This window comes from Aphis gossypii, chromosome X, assembly GCF_020184175.1.
Source record: "Aphis gossypii isolate Hap1 chromosome X, ASM2018417v2, whole genome shotgun sequence".
NCBI lineage: Eukaryota > Metazoa > Arthropoda > Insecta > Hemiptera > Aphididae > Aphis > Aphis gossypii.
In genome coordinates, this window is record NC_065533.1 from 19,163,561 (window position 1) to 19,188,977 (window position 25,417).

A 25,417-nucleotide genomic window follows, 5' to 3' on the forward strand; every position below is an offset into this window, starting at 1 on the left:
GTGCGACAACCCGGGACGGATCTTGGCCTTTCTACCATTAAAATAAAATAATCTTTTTTTCGTTCTGCTGTGAAAACACAGGACTCGAACAACAGTGAATGGATTTTATTTTTTTCATCTAGTTTTTATATATATTTTTTTTAATAATAGGTATTATATTATATATATCTAAAATTCAATTGGTTGAAAACCGTCGTCGTCGGCCGTGTACACATGTAATATTTATATATATATACAGACATCCGCAAGTCGTATGCGCTTCACGTCCCGGTCCCGCACACTCAACCGCGTAAAAATATATAACTTATTTATATAATTCACAGGGTGTGCAAAACAAGGTATGTACGATTAATGTTAAAAGTACTCCGTGTTAAGTGTACCGACACAGTTGCGTGTATCTAAAAAAAAATTCTGTGTTTTGATTTCGAATTAAAAAAGAAACAATCGGAAAATATTTCTGAAGGTTTGTGTACACCCAAACCCTTCCCCTTTGCATGTGTACATTCAGACCGTGTATGTAAACATTGTAAACTTTATAACTGTTTGGTTTAATCACGCCCCGCATCGTAACACTCATCCACAGCAATGATTTTGAATTGAAAATTAAAAGCCTCGATCGGCGTGTAAACCGAAACGATATACTAAACAAATAATATATACCAAATATTTTTTTATGGGTGTAAGCCAGTTTACCTCCTTGCCGCGTACTCGCTACCCCCGGCTGCAGGACGAATTAAACCCATCACTGATATATTTTGGGCAACGTCAAAAGCATGATGTTTTTTTTTTCAAAACGCGCGTTTAAATACCTAATACGACCTGTTATATCGGTGAATCGTGATCGTGTTGTAACGATGGCGACCGCTGTTATAGGTATATACTGTGTATAATAATATACGCGTTTCGCGGCGAACGTCAATCGTGTGCGACAATAATAATATACTTTACAAAAATTGTACGAAACAAACACTACATAATATATACGAATAAAGGTCAAACAAAACTCGACGAAGCAGTGTCGCTAACGAAGTCGTCAATCAATCAGTCATGACCGCCGCCATGATCTTGGTCAATTGGAAGCCGATGGACGTCGGATGTCTGGCCGCGGGCCCGCGAAAACCGTTGCCGCAGCGGCCGCCCGGATGCTGTCTGAACGGCCGCGCGGCGTACGCCCACCGGCCGTCCCGGCCCAGGCCGCCCACGCCGACGCCGATCACGTCGCCCATCATGAAGCGCAAGTTCCGCGAGGCCCGCCTCCGGCTGATGCGCAAGATAAAGCTGGCCGCCGGCGACACGGGACGGATCCACGCGAGCGTGCAGTGCGCCCGCGGCCCGACGCAACCGCAAACGCTGTCGCGGGGCGTGCAGGCGGCCGCGCAGACGGACCTGTCGCCGGGCTACTTCAGCAAGCCGCTGGAGGCGGTCGTCAAGTGCAAGACGGGCCTGGACGCGGACACGCAGGTCACGTACGGCGACCTGCTGGACTTCGAGACCGAGGTGGCCCCGCTGGCCAAGGCGCTGGCCGACGTCGTCCTGGAACAGGCCGTCGGCGCCGTCGCGTACGAGGACGACGCGGCGGCGCTGAGGCGCGAACAGGCCGTCTACGTGGCCAAGCGCCGGGCCGAGCGCATCGAGCTGGACCGGCTGAACCGCTTGGAGGCCGGCCGCCGGCGCTGTGGACTGCGCGCGCTGGCGCTGGCCGAGCGCGCGGCGCCCGGCCCCACGTTCCGGGCCGTCCACGCGCGGGCCTTGGCCGGCCACTACATGGCCGGTCTGCGGGCCGAAGCCCTGGGCCAACTGCAGGCGTCCGGCTATCTGACCGCCGACGACCAGCTGGCCGGTTGGATGCAAGACCGGTTCCGCGGCTACAGCGCGCGCCGCGACCGCAACGACGTCCGCCTGGACGAGATCGTCCACGACGTGATCGCCAACCGACCGCAGACGTACCGACGGCTCGAAAAACGCCATCCGCGCTTCAAAGACGCTCCGCCGGAAATAGTACCGGACGTTACGTTCTCGGACGCCATACTTTCGGACGAGATCGCTTCCGGACGTTCGGACGACGGCCATGGCGACGACAATGACGACGACGTCGATAACTTTTGATAAGTGTATAGGTACTTGTACATAGTACGTATTGTACGTACAACGACGACGCGCTAGTGATCGATTGAAATTAAAAAATGAAATAAAAACCATATGATATAATATTATATTACCGCTACTTGTTATTAACGGTCGTTTCCCCCCCCCCCCCCCAAACGAATCGATTGATTTACTTTAAACGCGTTCAGATTCTGGGTGGTTCTAAGGTACGAGAAGACGTATATTATAATGTATATTATGCTAATTGCTCATATAGTGTTTACGCCGTTTAAGGTGCGTATTAATAAAAGTTTAAATTTTTTATTTAGACGATTTTTCGAGGCATAAGAAATTCTATAAGTTTCGCACATCATGGTCACTATGAAAAATGTAAGATTTATCATTATATTTATTAAGTATAGAGCAAAGTGAACATATCGAACGCGTACTGAAAAATTTGGTTGTTTTCGGATAACTCTGCTATTGCGTTTGTATATTAATAATAAATACATTATTTTATGATCCATTGTTCATATTACATACATAATATTATGCATATTCACTATTTACATGTATTATGTAACCAAAAGTATGTTTTCTTTAATTATAATTTAATGATATTATGCCGTTTTATTTGATGTCTGTAGCACGTGTTTGCCGTGAAACAGTATAACAACGTAATATATACAATAATGCAATATTGAATATAAGCTCTGTTAAACCTATGTATTTGAAGTTTGTTTGAGAATAAAGGGTTAACAACAACAGTAGACTGAGAAAATACGTTGAACCATTATAATTACTATACGATATCAAAACACACCTGCAGCAGTTAACAACGTGAAACCACCCGTCTATTTTATACTTTGTAAATAATACCCATGAATATAGCAGATGCTAAATATAACCGTTTTTTTTTTAATAATAATTTAGGATAAATTTTGTGATTTTTGTCAAAAATACTTTTATAATTAATTAATTTCAAATATATCTACATACTCACTTAAAATATTGTTGGCAGAAAATATTAAGACAGTTTAATTTATAAATATTAGATTAGCCAATCACTCGCTTTTTAATAATATAAAGCCATAATATTTAAATTAAAAAAATTATGAAAGTAAATAAAATACGTGATTCTACCAACCAAAATATTAAATTTTATAACATTCTTACAATGATTGAATGATCACTCTTAGACGCAATAATACATAATCTAAATTGCCATTAAAAATATTAATGAGTACCTACAGTAAGAACCACATACAACGTGTGCAAATGTTCATTAACATAACCAATTTCGTGTTGTTATAACTTATATTAGTGAATTGATCAATATTATAAAACTAAAAAAAATTATCTCTAATTATAGTAGTTATACATGAGTATTTAAAATATTACAATTTATAATTTTAAAATATTCATAAATCACTAACATTTTTAATATCAGAAAAAAAAATTCAAGTGTAAACAGTAAATACAGATAATAATATACTCTTAATTTAAATTTTGATTATAATTTGTAGATTAATTCTTTACTCCAATATTAAATTTAAACATTCAAACATTTTCTGAACGTAAATTCTGTTAAAAAGAGAAAAAATAGTGTGCACTGTGCTGCATCCTCTTAATATTTTAACTCTTGTTATAAACATTTACAAGTTCATCATATTATATAACTGTGTTTAAATATTTTTCGACTCGTTTGTATTTAATTTATTACTAATTTTATAATTGCTCTTAACGCATATAATATTAATTGATGGTACATTAAAGAAAGTATTATAGTATAGGTAAGGTTACCTAAAAATATTATCCGATAATATTTTCTTCACTAATATTTAGAGTTACCACTTACCTATCATTATACTTAAATTATTACTTATGAATAGTGAGTATACCAAATTATGTTTGTTTTTCCCGCTGTACACTAATCACTAAAACTAGTGTAGAATATTATATTAATTATTCATTATATGCATACGATTTACTAAAACGACTATAATTATATAGGATGTAATTTTTAAATAGGTAGTAAATAGCAATTGTACATACTAATAAACTATACTCATAATTATATATCACTGATGAAAAGCGGAAAGAACGATTGATTATTATTTGAAATTTAAGTTCAAGCAATTTCATTTAAATGTGGTGAAATAACGAAAATATCACATAAATAACCAAGTCAATAAAGATTATAACCATCGTTTGAAATAAGCAGGTTTTTGCTAACGTAAAGTAAATGCCATTAATACCATAAAACATAGAACACGACATTTTGATATTTTATTGTTAACTTAAACGCTATCCTCGTGTATAATACGTTTATAGTTGCTGACTGTTGCTTTATAACACAAATTATGGGTTATAAATTATAACCCTTATAAATTCAAATGCATATTTTATTTTAGAGCGTAGGAAAATCGCGGCTATCATCAAGGATTATGTAAGTACCGTATAGAAAAATTTCTTTAAGTTTTTTCGTTGAAGACCTTGTAAAATATTTACTTTCTGAGGACTGAAGAGTCTTTATAAAGACATGTTGTATTTTTGTGAATAATGATTAATCGATTTACAGGGAAACATAGAGGTATACCACACACATGTATATTGTATAATAACATTATTGTGTACCTACAAATAAACGTATAAATTGCATTATTTGATAGCACCTATACACATATAAAACGAAAGAATGTTCATGAAAAAAATGGTGTACGCAAACAACGAATTGGCAAACGTATCGCACACCCCCTTTTGTAAAAGAGGCAGGGACCGAAGTTCCGATGAGATGGGTCCATCCCAAACGACTTGCGCACAGTACACAAACACCGCAGCATCTCAGAGCCGCACCCTATTCACCGGACTACAATACCGAAAATGGCGTTCGGAATGTATTATAATTTTAATTGTGTTAACGAACGGTTCCTACACAACAAATGAACCGAAATAAAAATGGGTATATATTTATTAACGTTTAAATCCGAGGTCACCAACCAGTCGATCTTTCTAGGAATTAGGTCGATCATTATAAAAATTAATTTTACCATAATCAGTCGATCGCATAATAAATTATTACGTTAATTATTAATTATGATTTTGAGGAAATAATAAATAATTATTCTTTGGAGCTTAGACTTTTTTTTTTGCTCATCAGACAGATCTCTTCTTAAAGACCTAATTATCCTGGATGTCGATCACCAGAGACTTAAAATTTCAAATATAGGTACCTCACTTGTTTAAAAAGAATGGTGAACCCCTGGGCCCTGATCTAATTTAAATGTATCTTCTTAATGATAGAAATGTAAATGCATATTCCTCGCTAATTTATTTTAGGTGCGATGTTATCAATTTAAAGGTAAACGATTATTTTCTCAAAAATTATTGCCGTTTTATGAAAATTTTATGCAAAACCAGTTTTTGATTAAATTAATATTCTGTTTAATTTGAAAATAAATTTAGCCATATAGATTTAAAATTTTCAACAAGTATTCATATAAATATTCAATAGATAAGTATAACAAAATATTTTGATTCTTGTGCTTGTTTATAGATATTTAAAATAGTTGATCTTTATTAGTTTTAATTTCAATTTAAGTATAATAAAATCTTTGTTTTTCAGTAAAAATTATTCCAAGGTTCCTTATAAATTATTAATTATTCTTAGAACAATATAAAAAAAATACACACCTATAAGGACTTTTTTCTGAAGTGTTTAAATTTCAATTTTTTATAAAATCCGTTAAAAACGAGAAAATTTACTATAATTATTTTTTAGTTAAATATTCATGAAATTTTCAATTTGATAGTAAAACGAAAAAAAAATTTATAATATGTAAAATAAAACATTAAAAAAATCATTATTATTATGTATTTCCACTACCTAATTAATAATTGAATATTAAAAAAATAAATAAAAATACGCATTCAAAAAAACTATCATTTGAAAAACGTAAACAGTTTAGAGTGTTTAGACTTAACATTAAACTAAGAGAATATTGAATATTCTTGTATATTTTCGACATCTACCAAAGTTATCGGAGCAATATTAACATATTTTTATACTGTAATAACATTCTAATATAATATATAGTTATAAACATATTATATTAATGTTGTTATAATAATACGTCTACGTGTAATACGTGGTAACATAATTATTGATGAATTAACCTATTAAATTATACTATCAACAAATTCTAGACATTTTACAGAGGAAAAAGGAAATATAAATGTTTATCATGTCTGACTAGAAATTAAATATTGACGATTGACTACTATTGCATATAGGTAAATATTAATTTTTCTGTTACATTTTTGTTTTATTAAATGCATATTTTGCAATCAAATCCGAAGCCAAACTTTAATTAACTACGGTACTTAATCATTTGAAATTATTCTTAGAAAAATATTGGTTCAGCTTCGAATTACAAAATTCAAAATATATCCTAGCTCTTATACAAAAACCTAAAAATTAATGACAATAAAGAAAAATTAAATATTTTTAATGACTTCAGATTATGTAACAAAAAAAAAAAAAATTCGAATGGGTTTCGATAAAATTAAAGTGTTTACCTTCAAAAAATCGTTACGTGTATAAAACGTATTTATACATAATAATTGATAAGAATAACCATTTAAAGATGGTACCGATTCGCTATAACAGTATGTATAATTATAGTTATTTGAAACTCAAAATTAATAGATTCAAACAGTCTAATATCTGACACATCTCATTATTTAAAATCATCGCGATTTTTTAAAACTTTTTAAAACGATTGGTGCTCACAATTCAATTTCATTTAAGTAGGTACTTATAATACTTTTATAGTGTTTCGAAAGTCGACTATACCATAAAAACTATTTGAATGGAAATAGGTATTAGCAATTTAACAACATGTACTTATATATTATAATTTTTAACTACTTACCTATAAAGGAATCAGAGACATTGCCTTATTACAATGTACATCGTATTATAATATAGATAAGCAGTATAAGCACACAAAGTATATTATTAACTTATTCAAATAAAGTAAAATTCACGCTGAAAACGTCTTCATTCCTATACTTACAGTTGTCAAAGGCGTTATTTGCGTAGTGTCAACAACACAAGGTATAATATTATGTAGATAGAGGTACATTTGCATTTGCGCAATAAAAATCATTAACCAGTTAGTATATAAGTACATGTGGTTTGACCTCATCAATGAACTTTTATTTTGACCCACGACGGTGGAGCGACAATTCTAGATAATTCAATTTAATATGTTTTATTCATTTTTCTTTGTTATCACAGCCAATTCACAAGCGTATCAATAATACCGTAACTTACCTATTGGCTACCTATACTAAATTATAATACGTTTTGTTTGAAATTTTTTAATTTCCTACCATATATCCTACATAGAATACACACTATTATATTATATTAGGTATAAAATTAACCAACATGAAATATATATCACGCTCGACAATTTTCTGCACTGTCCAAAAGGTTAGACAAGTGTGATATTATAATACAGAGTGATTCATCAAGCAAGTCTAACCCCATTTTTTATATAGATAAGTATATAATTTAATTTATACAATATTAAAATTTAATTTCTAATTTTTGGAAATTATATCTACTAACTATGTTTTTAGTTTTTTTTATATTTTTCGTAATATTAAAAGAGAGTACTAGGGGCTATGGTGATATTAACTTTTTTTCAAATGAATATCACCCTTTTTCCTTGTACGAGTACATTTTTCAACAACTAAGTTTTTTGAAAATATTAATATTTGTAGTAAGTATAATAAAATATTATTAATGATCTTAATAGATATGATATGGAGGCTATAGTTTTTCAATGATTATTTTTTTATTGATAAAAGTAAGGTATAGCTATAAAAAATAGTACTCAAACTTCTAGTTACGGAAAAATTGTTCATAAAAAAAAACCCGTTCCCTGAATAACTATCTGAATCATAATATTGTAATATGCCAGCTTTGATTATTTCAATATTTATTTCCTCAACTGAAATATGTATACAATTGTAATAATTCTTAAATTGTATCATGATATACATTACATTAACAGTTTTTGTTATACTAAAAACAGCTTCGATCGTAGTAAACTTAAACCAAAGGAATCAAAATCCATTTTCAAAATTAAAATCTATATAACCAAAGTCTTAAAATTTTTTAGATTACAATCATTATTTTATGTCGTTTTGACTGGCTTAGAAACAGCTAGTGACTAAAATAATTATCGACATGTATCTAAGAGTACGGATGTGCACTGATTATAAATAAACTAAAGATAATTTAGTTGTCACGCGCTGAGAAGCTTCTGCCTACCAAAATACTGTTAATTATATTTGCTAAAAAAAAGTGTATTAATATTTTCTACCTTTCTAAATATAATATAATTTCCAAAATGTTTTAGATCTTTTTGTGCTATATTTAGATATTTGACATTTATGGATAATGAAATTATTATTTATAAGTGAAAAGGCTTAAACGATTAATGCAAAATTCCCCTTATACAACTAAAAAAATAAAAAAAACTAATAAAAAAAAATAAATAAAAATAACTAATATACATTGTCTCAATTTTTTTATAAACGTTGAAAGTTGAAATTTTAAACAAAATTCATTAAAATCACGTAAATATACATACATATGTATAGACTAAAACTTTAAGATTCATCATATACGTTGCTCTTACAGTATTCTATAAATAGACACATTTTTTTTGTTTATTGACATAAAAATTTTAACACCTAATAAACCTGATTTCAGATGTTATATTTTAATTCAAAACATTTTAATCCTAGAGATTTGAAATATATCAATTTATTATTTTTTTTTCTATAGGTACACACACATAATTTCAAAATATTTGGATTAACTTTATGCTATAGGTAATTTATTCATGGAAAATTAGTTCAATAAACCATATGCTTAGGGAAAAATAAATTACTAATATAGCTGTAATGTAAATAAATTATCATTAAAAATAACAATTTATACAACATCTTAACTCAGAATCGTCTTTTGTATACAATTATTATCATTTAATTTAAATTATTCATCATTATTGTAAGTATAGAGATGTCATTTGTACACTCTAAACCTACTATACAGCAGAACAACCATGATATTTTTTTTTAACTCATGCTATTCACGTCAACTTTAAAATGCATTTTATTAAAATGTACAGCTATTCAGGATCCATCGTGTCTATAATATATACTCTGAACTAAACGTATAAGATACCTACTTTACCTAAAGCTACTATATTGAACTCTAACCACGGTAGGTATATCGTAATGTCGCAGAAATCTGCTGCCGCGTAGATCGTGTTGTAGATATCAATAAATATAGTAATATTATATAAAATAATAATATAAAATAACGGAAGTTTGACTTGCAAAAAGAAAACTACTTTTTAAACAAATTACCATATCGAGTAGGTATCTATGTATATTATAATATAATAAATACGTATTATACTATTGATATTAACTAGGTATTTTATAAATTCCATATTGTCGTATAATCATTAAAAAAATATCATTTATACAGTGACATAATAATATATCCTGTGTAAATAATATATTCAAAGGCTTTAAATCAAAGTATAATGTACAAAAAAGAAAATAATTTTTATTATGCAGAACCGTAACTAGAACTTGGAAAGAAACTAAGGAAACTGGCCCAGGCCAGAGGCGCAAAAGCCAAAATAAAATATGCCAATGTTAATTGTTATTATTAATACTAATGAATAATAATATATACTTTATTTAGAATATGCTCAAATTAGTTGTACTATATAAATATATTAATAAAACACATAAGTATAAGATAATTTTAGACTATTCAAAATAAATAACCATTCAATAATACACAATTTATATAGGCATACATTAAATTTAATATACAAATATTTTCGACATAAAATACCTACATGAATTACGTTGAGTGATAGGATAATAATCTTAAAAATTGATTTACATTATTATCATTAGGTAAGTATAAAATACTCGTTAGAATTAAAAACAGCATTGAAAATTCAATTCCGATCAACACATTCATATTTTTATAAGTTCATAAAAGGAAGTTTTAAAAGAAATCCTACAATGAGTTGTTTATTATTGTAACTATATAAAATGACTTACTCATTTTATCGAGAATAATTCGAGATTATAAATAAGAAATATATATATATATATAGGTATTATCGATTATGACCACAAGGAGGAAACATTGTAAATATTATGAAATCAAAATCGGATGTTTGATAAAAATCGAGATTCGCGTTTTGATCGTGAACTTAACGAACGATTTTCAATTCATAAGTCATAACTATAGGTAGGTACATAATACGTATATTATTGTCTATTTTGGAATATAGTTTTCCCGCGAATCGGGACAACAATATTATATTAACGTGAATGCAACCGGTAAAAACGATAACCAATGCAGTAGAAGACGGTATAGAACACAAACGGGTAGGTAGGTATATAATTATGTCATGTCATGAGACGGTTGAAATCACGCGGATCGAGACGTGTTGCCGGGACACGACGTACCCGTGTGGCCGAGCGTACCTACACGATATCCGTCGGGCTCGTCGGGCGGCGGACGCTCGCGAGGTCGGACGTGCTGGCTGCACGACGACGGGCGACGACGCGCTCACGTCACAACGATAATAAATAATAATGTAACATTATTATAACGTCGGCGGACGGATTGCGGCGGCGGCGGCGGCGGTAGGAAATTCGGCGTGAGTGCTGTACGAGAGGGCGACCGTGTTATGGGCGACGTGAGCCATCGTCGACCAGCACACGAGCATTCTTCGGCGACCTCATCTCCGCCGCCGCCGTCATTCATGTCTTCTTTCTTTTTTTTTCGAAGCGCGCACGCACGCACACTCGGCCAGTGGTGTGTGATACTCTGTTTTACAGGTGTATTATACAGGGCGATTCGAGTTTAAATCGCCGGTATCCGCACATATAAATATTGTCACGACGATTAGAGTTGTACAATATTGAACCGAAGGTGTTGTTGAACTTATCAGATTTATTTTGAGCAATTTTCTCGCCCCATATTGACGTATGAAATATAATGATTACCTACATTATTACTCACTTATTAAAGGGCTTATAAAATTACAATCACATATTATGCAGGCGGTATATTCGTAATTCGTATATATTAATCCTATCATAGCGACAATAGATTAAAAACAACTATTGAAATTAACTTTTAAACCACGTGTAATGAAAATTCGGACCGAACGCACGAAAATTCTCCAAATTTGCTAATTGGTGTTTTTACTGCGAAATATGCTTCGAATGACTGTAATCTATTGTACAATAATAGAATGATTTTATTCCCGGAACGAGACGAGTTGGGATTATGATATTAAAATAACCTTTTTAAACTTCAAAGTCAAAATTAAATTTAAAACAATTCATACCAAGGATAAATAAATAAATTAATAATGCACGTTGCGCTCCAAACGTGACATTTTTTTAGGGGACTAGATCTAAAAAAGACTCTCCATCAACTATATCCACGCTAATAAACTTGATATATTTTTTAAATCGATTAAAACTCTGAAAAAATGTTATTATAGGAATTACAAATATCGTAGGCCACCGCATGTATACACATTAATCAATGAATGATCAATACTCGTTGTCACACTATACTACTTTGCATACTTTACGATGAAAATCTAATTTTTTACCATCGCTTTCCAGCCTTTACGTGTTTTTGTTTAATAATCTTACATTAAATTTCTCTCCAAACGCCTTTTTGAGTATAGAAAGAGCACTTTATCAAAGTCCATATTTATAATAATTAAGTTAATTTGATACTTCGAAGAGATCGAGAGTTTTTAGTTGGGTTTTTTTTTTAATTTTACTGGATATGAATAAAAGTAGCACTATAATCGTAATGGATAAATGCAAGCAAGTATGATTGTTAAAATCAGTTTCAAATGCGATGATTTATTTTCCATTGTAAAATTTAAGATCGTAATGTAGTGATGGCGTGCAGCAAACTATATCGTGCACCGAAGCGAAACGAGTACCTAACGACTTTTCGTAATCGGCGTATTCTATTCGCTTTTTACTTTTATATTCTGAAAATATCGATACTTTAACATCTAATGTTAGTTACACGTTGAAAGATTTAAGAAAAGTATCCCACTTCAAAATATGAAAATAAAAATAATAAGATCCATACTTAACATAAAAGAAAAGTAATAAACCTACAACTTGTGAGCATCGCCGCAATAAATACAAATAATAGTTATCATTTTGATATTTTTCGAATTGTAAAAATATAATAATACAAAGTAGGTTTATTATGCAAATTAATATATAATTTTAAGAAAAAACGGTTTCTACTAAGACAACCTGCTAGGTATAAGTACTACAGTATAATGCATATTATATTATAGATACATAGGTACTTCAAAAAACAAAATCGTTTAAAATAATACAAAAGTTGACTGACATAATGAGTGTCTAAGATTACAAAAACAAAACTCCTCTTTCTACATTATAATAACATAATATGCAGTGTAGCGTCGTGAATATACAGCGTGATCCGCTGCAGTAAACTTAAAAAAAACTTACTGACATTTAAAGAGTATAATATTACATTTAAGTAATCTATTTTAATATTTTAAACGTATATTAAATAATATCCAATAGAGTCTATGAATTGATATTCGTGCGTTCGATCTTGGACAAATATATAACAGACCTACTTAACTTAACCTATACAGATGTATAATATTGATAATGATATTTCCAACTACTTCCCGATCTTTTTTTTTAATCCGATCTGGAAGTTTTGGACCCACCGTTAAACTGAAAAATTTGTTTATCGAACATCACTCATTATTTCAATAACTTAACTATTACCAAACGTTTTTATTCTTTTTAATATTTTGTATACCTAACCTATGAATTTGAATTCCTTACTTTTATGCAGAATATTAATTTTCGGGGTAATACTTCGACGAATAAAAATCGAACTTCGGACGAAAGTATTCGTGTGTTGAGAGAATCGGCTTAAGTTGTCATATTACCAACTTTAGGTAGTAGTCATAAATACAACTCTTCCGAAATTCGATTCATATTTATTATACATTGGTACCGACTACCGTCGAGTCGATAATTATATGATATATAATAGTTCTAAGTAAATTTACATACCTGTATTGGAATAGGCACTCCGCGAATCTACTGTATCTAATCATATGATTACGTTTTGCGGGAACACACTTGAAATCAGAAACATTCAAAAAAGTAACGATAGTCAGACATTATAGGTGTGTAAAAAATAAAAATAACCTAAATATTGTTTTCGAAAATATGATATAATAACGAGTGCGCTGTCCGACAACAAAACGACCGCCCTGTATACCTCAACCGCGGTATACGGCGCGTATACATAGAGGTATCTGCTATGCACGCGCACGCAGGCGTACACTATACACAAACGCGCCATATACACCGCACACACACGCGCACCGTCGCCGTTAATATACGTGTGAAGACGGTGTACGGTCGTAGACACAAAGAGTCTCTCATCGGCTCTTGCACACACATCCGCCGACGACCGTATAGGTACATGTTGGTATATACCGCGCGTATACCGTATATAATTTACCGTGTATGCATACAATATATTATATTATATTATATTATATTAATACCTGTGCGCGTACATAGCGTAAACTATTATGTGCGCGCGCTGACACTAACACATAATAATAATATTATAAAATTTTTAAACATTTTCAACGGTTTGTGCGCCAAACCTAACCTGACCGCCGTCGCCGCGATAATTTCCGTGAGATGATGTGTCTCAGTGCGTACGTATTAAATTTATATAAAATATATAAAAAATATAATATAATATCGATTTTCGTGTGCAGTAAACACATAATTAGGTAATATATATTATTATATTAATAGGCAAAGCTGATAGGGACAGCATTAGCGGTTATTATATCGTAGATACGAAAGTACATATTATTTCAAAAACCTTTCGACTCGACGAGATAGTATTAGTTTTTTTTTTTTTTTATTATTTACTTAAGTCGTCTTCAACTATACATAGTTTCGTAAACGATCGAAATGTTTTCGGTCGATTTCAGAATAACCTGTATCGAGTTTTAATAGTAAAAATGATTATGAAATTTTAGTTATAAACTAATAGCCAATAAGAAAAGTACAACTTATAATTTCTATTGTTTTTCTTGATAAAATAATAGGTATAATGATCCATTCCACATATCAACTTAAGACTTGGATAATTAAACATAGGTATTATTTGTTAACTACCAACTTCCATAACCTAGCGTTCTCGAGTTAACTTGAGTTAATTATTTTCATTAACTTATACACCTATATAAACACCTTTGATAAAGGTACAGAATGTAATAAAAGTACGAACACGAAAGTAGCACTTTTTCCCGTAGCAGCTTATATACTTAATACATGCAGGGTGTTTAGATTTCGTCCAAGTTGGTGTGATACTCTCATCGGAATAATTCAAAACGTGGCTTAAATTCAGAAAGCGTCAAAACGTAACTACATAATATGACGATATACTTTGAGTGGGACAGTCACTATTATAAGGCCCATTAGGAGTTTCCACACCGTAGCCGCAGTCGTAGTGGTTATTAGTTATTTAGTATTATTACCATTCGAAACGCACCTGCAGCCGCCATCATAGCACACTCTGCTGCAGGTTTGCTAAGGCAGCTGATGGCAAATAATAGGCTTTTCAGTACAACAATAGGATTTAATCGGTTTTTAATTTTTTTTTTTTTTTTTTTAATGTTACCAATTCTAGCTCTGACGTCCTCGCATTAGTACCTATACCTATGTATAATTACAACAGGCGATTCGCTTGATCGCGGGTCTTAAAAAGAGTTTTACCGAAAACGCTCACGGTTACTGTCCGTGTTTGTGGTATGTGTGTTTGAGTTCGAGATGGATGTGTATGTGTGTGTGTGTGTGTGTGTGTGTAGGATCGTTTAAAGTTTATAAAAATAAAAAATAAAAAAAATAAGTAAGGTTCGATAATTTGTCATCCACCCTCACGGCCACCCCCTCTTCAGAGTGTGTGCCACCACGTTCTACTTGGTTCTTTTCAGTCATTAAACCGTATTAATCCATGAACCGTTCGTAGAAAATCGTATTACATTATACACACGCATGGGAAAAAATAGTATGCCTGTCTGTAATAATGTGGCAGGTATACCTGCTGTAATTGAAAATTAGAATTCCTTTTTATAAATCAATGTTGACTCTTTTATAACAATATAAATATATATAATATAATTTATAACGCGCGTTTATATAGGAAATGTAATACACTAATACGTAGTAATTATATGCGAGTATATAAGTATATTACATAAGTAATGGTACCGTAACCTAGCTGCAGCAGATAACATTATTGATTTTTATACGATAAAACAGTCATCATTAATTATCAATATTCAACATAACGGCAATAATGTATGGATTGGGTTACATATTATATTCAAGTAATTGTTCTTATAATATATATAATAAGTTCTTATAACTTTAAATAAATAAAAAACTATTAAAGAGAAAAGGGTTATAAGCATAGGCGTAGAATGGTGGGGGCTAAGAGGGCTGTAGCTCCCCAAAATTATGTCAACCCACCCCAGAATTCTGTACCTATAGAAAAAGTATTTGAATTAAAGTAATAAAGCACAAAAAAATCTTTAAGAAATACTTAAAATAAATTATGAGATCAATAAAAAATGTATTATTAATATTTAATATTATAATAATTTAGGTATGTATAAGTACATAGTTAATAGTTAAACTCGTATATTTACTTAATTGCAACGTTTACTGATATCCTGTGCATAAGTTTCGCTATCACCATACTATGCCAAATTGCCAAACCCTTCATTTATAACTCGAAAAAGTTCAAAAATTGTCAGTTGAATGAAAAATAAATTTAAAAAACATTTTTACGTCCCATTTGCTTTAAAATCAAAGATATCTTTCCAATTCATCTCATAGGAAAAGTACCTATTTCAATTGAAAAACTAATTAAATAGGTATCTTAACTATTGTTTTATTAATATATCTTATTTGTATTTTAGACAAATGTCACATATATAGAATATAAAATCCAAATAGAAATTTCAAATTATACTAAACATCAGATTTCGCCTACTTTGTCCAACTTCAAGTCTTAAACTTAGCTTCTCATTAACAAATCTATTCTAAAGCTTATAACACAAAAGAGTAAAATAAAATTATGTACATTTATCCAACATATTAAATATTAAAATATTTATATCATATTTATGTCTAATAAAGTTTTGTTTCACAAAAAAATAATCCTTTTACCAATAGGCAATAAGTATACATAATCTAAATTTAACATATATCAAAACTTATAATAAGTAATGTAAAATATATTTTCAGAATTATAATTAAAATTGTTTTGATTTTAAACAATGCATGGATTGAATTAATTTTTGGCATAATTAATATTCAATGTTGTTATTATTATAAATTATAATCTTTTTCAAAATATGAAGCGTATAAAGTTCAATGTTAAAGTTTAATAGATTGACTTCAAAATACAAAGAATATATAGAAATATTAGTTTAACCTATCAAAATATTTTTATCGACTTCATAGAAAAAAATCAAAGTTGTAAAATGTCTACGACTACTTTAAAAAATTCAAAATATTTTGAAAATTATACCATGTATAGGAAATGTTAACATAAAATATTTGCTGTAAATTTAAAATATCTACAGATATTCATTTGTTAATTTATGTTCAACAAATAATAAAATCCTAGAACCAAGCTATTCCTGATTAGTAGTATTAATTATTAACGAATTTACAATTAACCTAACTACCCAAAATATATTCCTTAGAAACTAGTTGGTAGTTATTACTTATTATACTCATTATACTAAATACTTAAATTACTGTTTCAAATTTTATATTTTCTTACTTATCAATAATTCTTTCTTACAAACTCACATTCTAAGAACGATATAATTTTGTGTCATAAATAATAATACATTGGTATTGCTATACATTTATATATTATACAAAATATTTAAGGCGTAAATAAACCTATGACCTCCTATGTACAACTTTGTTATTATTTATTAATATACATTGAAAAATTTCTATTAAGATACCAATGGGTTTTTCATAAAACTGTCAGTAGGTATCTACATAAAATACTCGATAACTCCAACCTTAGGACTAGATAATATGAGATAAGAAATTTTCTAAATATAATTTAAATTAATAATTGTTCAACGAATTTTTTTAATGCCAATAAAGTAAATTTGTTCTTTTTTTCATGCATTTATAAGTGAGAGAAAATAATGATCTTATTTTCAGGTGCAAACATGGCCAACAAAATTGTGGTAATCAAAACATACTGATATTTAACACGAAAAGTTTGAAAATTGTTTTGAAAGTTTAAATAATTTAGTAATATACAATTTATAATATACAAAATAACTATATAGGTATCACATATGTGATATATATATATTTATAAATACAATGCGGTATTTGTTTTTTATCGCTCTCCCTAACTCGCAAACAATTTATTTCTCCACCACTTGGTCATCTAAGTCAGTAATCTTAACTAAAATCTAAAATTTTGATATTCATGATTATTATGAACGATATTTCCTGTATCAGATATCTCAATGATATTATATTGATATATAATTAATATATTTATATCTTCAGTAGGTTAGTGTTAGTCTAATGTGATACATTTATGAAAAAAGGGTAAATATAATTCTTATAATAGGTATTTGAAATTATATATCATATATATTAATCGTATTGTTAGCCTGTCGCTATATTGTACAAGTATATTTGTATATAATTGTAACAGAAAGTGCATACCTATTTTAAAAATAACGTCAGTAGCTGATTATAAATATTGATGAAAATTAATTTTAATGAACTATTTTCTGCAACATTCAATACTGGCATTAAATTTTTAAAACACAATTTATCATCGAAACAAATAAAATGTGCTAGAAAACTGTTTTATTTTTTGTATGTATGTAGGTACTATATTATTAAGAGAATGCTACACCCGCGATTGTTGTTTCAGTCCTGCAAGTTCATAACATGGTAAATAAGCCCAATAGTTCACGTTTTTTTCGTTAGTTTTAATATTAAATTAAATTAACATATTATTATATGAAACTTAATGGTAACAACTTTATCTATGTTCATATGAAGGTTTTTATGATAATTCATTTTTTTTATTGAGTTTTACGTATATAAAATAGTACAGTTTAAAAATACTCATAACTCGCTAAAACGGAATTATCAAAAAACCTACATACGAACACAGATAAAGTTGTTACCAATAAGTTTCATAATAAGTTAAATTCACTTTAATATTAAGCTAACAGTAACATGAACTGCTGAACGTAAATTTGCTATACTACACACTTGTGAAACGGAGACAACAATATTACGTGTGTGCGTTTCCTGTTAAATATTAATTGTTAACTATAGGTATGCTACTACAATAATTGTAAAACATTTATGATTATTATTTATCATTATTTGAAAGTTTTGTAACGGCTACGGCATATAAAAAATATAGAACAATGTACAGACATCTAGTGTGGAGTGTTAATAAAGTTTAAATGTCACGGTGGCGAGGCGATAACAAACAATATTAGGTAGGTAGGTACCAATTATGCAAAAGATTTATAATCTTTAAAGAACGAATTAACTAATTACACGCGTATGCGTGACATTTTTTTTTTCGTAATTATTTTATTCAATAAATTAATTTTGGCGTCAGTAGCTAATAACTATGAATTTCTTACACCATCAAGTTGTCTTTGTTTATGTTGGCCGTTGGTTATCAAATAAATATTTTTATTTGACTGTTCCAATGTATTGAAAAAATGTTAATTCATTCGTTTTTTTTGTGTGTTTACAGCGTTTATAAAATAATTTTTTTTAAATAATGTGTATAATTTTACTTATTATTAGGGTTCAGTAGTCATAGGAATTAAAAAACAGGCAAAATATGCATGAAAAAATTATAAAAATATACATAAGAAAAAGTTGAATATACAAAAAGATTTAAAAAAAATATATTCAACATTTTAAAAACAAACACCTAATATAACAAATTATATGCACAAAAACGAATGTAAAATATGAAAAAATAAATGTATAACATTTAAAATATACGGAAAACTGGTTAGCATGATGGCATCTTAATGAAGGAATAGTTTAGAAAATACTATCAAATATTAATTGTATGTATGTGTACCTAAAACAACTTTACTAATGAATAAGGATAAGCAATGATATAGATGTACGATAAGTTAGTATTTCGGCATATTAGCTGCGTAATAGAGTTTAAATACTTAAAATTACTTAAATATAATTTTAAATCATTTAGAATAATACATAGGTTAAAAAAAATCATTTTTTTTTTAGAAAATATTAATTACTTATATGTTTAGAAATCAATTAAATATGCAATTTTTTCCTAAAATTGATGAAATAATATGTACAAATTATATGATTTAAATTCTACTTTATAAATTGAGAGTACATAGAACAATACACTGCAATGTTTACAACTTCCGAGCTTTATACTTATTATTAATGTTTTTTTTCTTTAAATCAACGATAATATGTGATACGAACTATTTTTTTACAGTATTTGAAATTGTAATCTACATTGAAAATATCATAGTAATATAATTATCATTACATATTACACCGATTAATTATATGTACGAATAGATATGCGTTTAGTGATGTGCATTATCTCGAAATATGAGTTTTTAGCGATTCGAGGCTTGGCTAACCCCCCCCCCCCCTTCCGTCACTAATTAAAACTTTTAAATTGACATTTTCTTACATACAACAAATTGACAGTCAAACATTCAATTCAATGCAAACTTAATGCCTACCCAGGTATCGATTTTCATTGAAAACGACTGATGACTATTATAGATACTTAAATATTTGTCTTTAAAGTTTAAACTTAAAATATTTTACATTCAAAAAAATATCAAGAAACACTGTTCGCGTTATCATAAAAGATTTGTAATTCACAACTCTACATCACGGTGAATAGGTAGTGCGCTTCAGTATTTTATAACATAACATTAAAATATTATTACACCCGGGCGTTTGTTTAGTGTTTTTCATAATTTTTATTCGTAATCACGCGTTATTCATCAAAAACAGCCAGTTCTACAATTCTCCATCCGTGTCTTTTTTTTTTGTATTTTTCACGCAAGTATTGGCCCGAGCCCGTTGCTCCTCAACCCGTAAATTTTCATTATATGACCTCTAACGGTTCTGCTTGCCCACCGACAAGTATACATGTACATGGTACATCATGCGATAAAGGTACCTATACAATACGATGTATAATCGCGATTATCTGTTCTGCTTCGCGTAATCAGGGCCCCGCGAGACCGCACGTACCTAATTCGTGTTTCCTTTTCATACTCGGTTCGTTTTAGACGTTAATTTTTGTTTTTTATTTTTTTCTAAGCCTCCGTGTTTTTTCATAGTATTTTTCTTATACGTCCTGTACGGTACAATACACACCACAAAATCCCGCTAACACACGGAAACTAATCGGCCGCAGTCGACAATAATAAATTCCCTCCTATATACATAGGTATAATATTGTATTGTACCTATAGAGCTGATATTGTTGTTATATATATTATAGCGATTCGTTTAGAATTATTAAACATATATATATATAAATATAAAATAAAGATACCTAATGTTACTAATATAATACCTATACAGGTATATCGGACTTATTGGTATATGTATATACGATTTATCTATATCTATATAATATTATTATATACATAATTTGATTAAAACCACTTTCCTAAGGATATATACCTACATTAATAGGTATACATAAATAAAACAGACTTATGAGTATATACCTATAAATATCATTATTATATACATTTAAGAGATACCTACGTAATGTAGTGGCCGTCTCGCACCAGAGATTACGTGCCCCCTTCTCGTACATGACGCGAGTTTCCCCACCGATTTCGTTTGGATTTTTTTCAGTCTTCCGCACGTACAAAATAATATATAATATACCTCTAATGGTAATAATATCACGCTCGTTCCCCAAACGTAGTCCTACCGCGCTGACGACGCGTCCGACTTTGTACAATATACCTACGCTCGCGAATCAAAAACGTTCACACCGACCGCCGTCGCACGGACGGTTAGACGTGCTATACGACGTAATCACGACCGCAGGTATTATCGTATTACATATTATACGATAACATTAAACGAATATTTTAACATTGTGCGACGATACACATCAGGCACGGTATGCGACCGGAGCGCGCGCACCGCGATAAAACAATGCATAAAACGTAATGTAGGTACATTCTATAAACATATTACGTATACCTACATATATATATATATATAAACAACACTGCATTACTGCAATAAGTGGCACGAATATTACAACTATAAAACAATAAATATATATTATTATAATAATTTACTTAAAAAACAGTTAAATCGACAGACTATAAATAACGAGCTTACAGACTATATATAATATGATACTACTGCTATATTGTATTTCGAAGCGGCGTGCCACATTGCAGATCATTATATAATAATATTATATTCGACTGTCGCACGCCACTGATAATATATACGAGCGCGTGCGTAGCACACGATATAATAATATAGTCTCATATACGTTATTATAATATTATACTTATATAGGTCGTTACTCACCTTGCAGTATATACGCACGAAATTATGCCCCGTGAACGCGGCCTAACACCGTAACGGATTTCCGCGTGCCGGCGAACGAGAGTGATTTTGGTTTTCGTCGAAAACGGTCGGGGTAAAGGAATATCATCGTATACTCGTATAATATTATTATTATAAATAATATTAAAATCGTGTGTGTGCGACGACGACGGACGGTGTTCGAGTCGTGTGTCGTCGACTGCAGCTGCGGCGTGATGTATATAGGTATGTCGTACAACAACGACAACATATAATAATAGTAATATATCGCGCGTGCGCCCGGCCGGCGACGTGTGGTGGTGGCGGTGCAGGCGAAACGCGACGGACGAGGGCGTCTGTGCGAGCAGCGATATACCTACGTACGCGTTATACTTATTGTAATAGTCGCCGACGCCGCGGGGACGGACGAGCGTCCGGCGACGTGCGCGTCGCGCCGCGCCGACGGGACTGCCGCGGCCGGAAACCGAATTCGGCGATGAGGAGCGCGCGAATGGCACGAACTCGACGGAACGACGCGCGACGGCGATATTATATATAGGTAGGTATATCGTATATGACGACGTTCGCGCCGTGTACAGATGCCGCTCCGGCGAGGGGTCAAACGACGAGCAGGGGATCGATAAGCGCCCGAGCTTTCGTGGCTTATTGGACGGCCGGCGGCGGCCCAAAAATGGGCGGGTCGCGCCCGCGCCCGGGTCGACAGCGGTATAAAAGCTCCGGCGCGCTCCGGAACCCCCCCGAGTGGGTGGCGAGTGGACGCCCGCGCGTACTACCGGCGATATCGTGTGCGCGACGAGGGGCGATCGACGAAACGATACAATACATTTTTTTATGTGATTGATGTGCGTACGGCGTGCGTACACACATCACTGCAGGCGAACGCGCCCGCTGACCTCGTATTGTGTAGGTATACGTCAAAACGAATAAAACTCTGCTAACCACCCTCCGCCGCCCGCGCCGAGGAAACGGTGCAATGCGTGTCTCTAACACCGGCGATATGATAATCATAATAAAAAAAAAAATAAAAATAAAATACGATTTTTATTCTCTCCCCCCTCGTCGTGTCGTGTCTCGCGTAGGGTACACGCCGAGTGCGAGCGAGCGGAAAACGCATTTGTTTTCCGTCTCGTGAAAATCGTCCACCGCCCGCGGTACCCGTCGTACCACCTACCCGCGGAACGTCCGTATACTATTATTATATAATACACTTTTACGTTTTTGTGAGGTCACTATAATATATATATATATAGGTATCTACCTATTATGTTTTAGACGTATTTAATATTATGTATTAAAACGGTTCCTTGACAACACGCCGTGCAAAACAAAACCAAAGCAGGTTAGTAACGAACCGCCGCCGACAAACCCCTATAAAATAATAAGCTATATAATATTCGTACAACGAGTACGCGACGGGGTAAAGGGGGAGAGGGCGATGACGACGAGTTTGAGGGGGTGGTCGCGGCTGTACGCGAGGGTTAGATTTGAGTTACACGCGAAGCTTTCGTGTTTTACTTTATTCAGATTTTTATATAGGTACTGAACATTTTATATATAGTGCGCCCGCGAGTACTATTATATTATTATATATTGTAATGTAGAATTAATATTGTTCGTGTGCGTGTATTAAAAATTCGGTTAGCTCCGACCATACTGTATAAACCCATAATATAGCTAATATCGTATATGCTCGGTGACTATACGGCATTTTCTTAATTAGAATATCTGGACGAGTTAGTTATACAATATATATCAAATATTTAAACGGTGACGTAGGCTAAAGGTTGCAAAGTCGATAACACCTAAACAAATATTCTCTAAAACAACTGAACAATATACGTATATTATCATAATATAATGTAATACTCTCCAGGTAGTTCGATTTAATCGTATTAAACGCGAGAACGAATGCCACTTATTTATTAGATACTGATATTCAGATAAACATAGGTACATTTTTTTGTTTGTACAGAGTTGCCATGGGTAACAGAAAATAAAATATAGTTATCACGATTGGATATAATTTTAGACCTGTACCTATTTTATATTTGTTCAAAACTCACTAAACGACAGTGTTAATATAATCTGCATAACTTATGTTTAACATAATTGAAGACTGATGGATTTACCATCCACTATATTATTAATTTGTCTCTGGTAACGCTGTCTAACTATCTAACACATAAATATTAATACATACATGTATTAATAATTTATAACTACAATATAATTAAAATATTTCATGAATATGTTGATGTGTAGCGAGAATAACTATACTCATCAAGACATTTAGACATTATATATTGTGTTAAACAAACTCTCACCTCACGAGTGCCACAGCTAAAAAAAACATTTGTTAACAAAACTAAGAAATCATTCAGTAAATTTAAATGTACATTCCATAACTCATAAGTTCTAATTTATTCGATAATGATATTTAATCTTACATAGGTAGGTATAATGTATGGCTGTTATATAATACTCCACTATGTTGTATATCCGCCAAAATATAAGAAAATAGTGCTAATTATTTTTTATTTAACTCGACATTTTAAATATTTTACTGCTGATTGTCCTACGACCTTCATGGCTAAGTCTCAAAATACATAATTAAGGTCGTATGATGGGCTATTAACCCCACTGCCGGATTGAATCAGCGAATTACCGAGTAAACCTCGGCGGACTGCGAAAATGTTGGGCCGTTCAAGTCATATACATAACGAACATGTTACTACAAAAAATTCTTATATCGTTTTAAAATTCATTACTTCTATGTTTTTCAAACTTAAATAACATTTTTTTTAGTTCTGATATCGAAAAAATAAAAACGGTGTTGCATAATCCGAAATCTTCTCTTTCTAGTGTGACATTTGGTTGCTTAACTCAGCCCTAACGGTTCTTGCTCGCGTGAAATGGTTTTTACTATGACACTATGTTATACATTTGTAAAACGGAGACATGTTGTTTATATAAATATATGGTGTAACTGGTATGAGTACGGAAAACTCGGTGGACCAAATAATTTGTACTAGAAATTATATATAAAAATATATTAAATGCAATATTTTTGAAAAAAATTATCTTAATCTAGTACAACAATAAAAATAAAGTAAATTACTTTATAATTTCTATAAAAGAAAAACTCATCGTAAAATATACTTGGTGGTTATATCACCTTATGGCTGATACACCGATTCTTCTAAGAATAATTTTTCGTATACAAAGATATCCAATGTTGTCAAAATACAAATTTCGTTAATAAACAAATTGCGTCAATTTTAGAAATACTGTTAAAACAATGTATGAAGAATCTTGTTCCAAATTTTAAAGTTTTAGATATTTTTATCTAAATTTGAATGCATGTTTCAACAACAAAATAATTTAGCAATTTTTTTCAAAATATGAGCTTCCAAATATTATACAATGCATTTTTTAATTACTGTATGTAAAACCTATG

The 25,417-nt window shown here is 31.6% G+C and overlaps 1 protein-coding gene across 1 annotated transcript; it reads left to right on the plus strand.

Annotated features, from left to right (window-relative positions):
• The first annotated feature begins 867 nt into the window (after positions 1–867).
• Positions 868–2,213, plus strand: LOC126552894 (uncharacterized). Its single transcript, XM_050208017.1, has one exon. It carries the CDS (start codon positions 1,048–1,050, stop codon positions 2,104–2,106), a length of 1,059 nt encoding a protein of 352 aa, XP_050063974.1. The 5' UTR covers positions 868–1,047; the 3' UTR covers positions 2,107–2,213.
• Positions 2,214–25,417: the final 23,204 nt, after the last annotated feature.

What these genes read in the sequence shown, in the direction of transcription:
- LOC126552894 (XM_050208017.1), top strand. Translation starts at nt 1,048, where the DNA reads ATGACCGCCGCCATGATCTTGGTCAATTGGAAGCCGATGGACGTCGGA.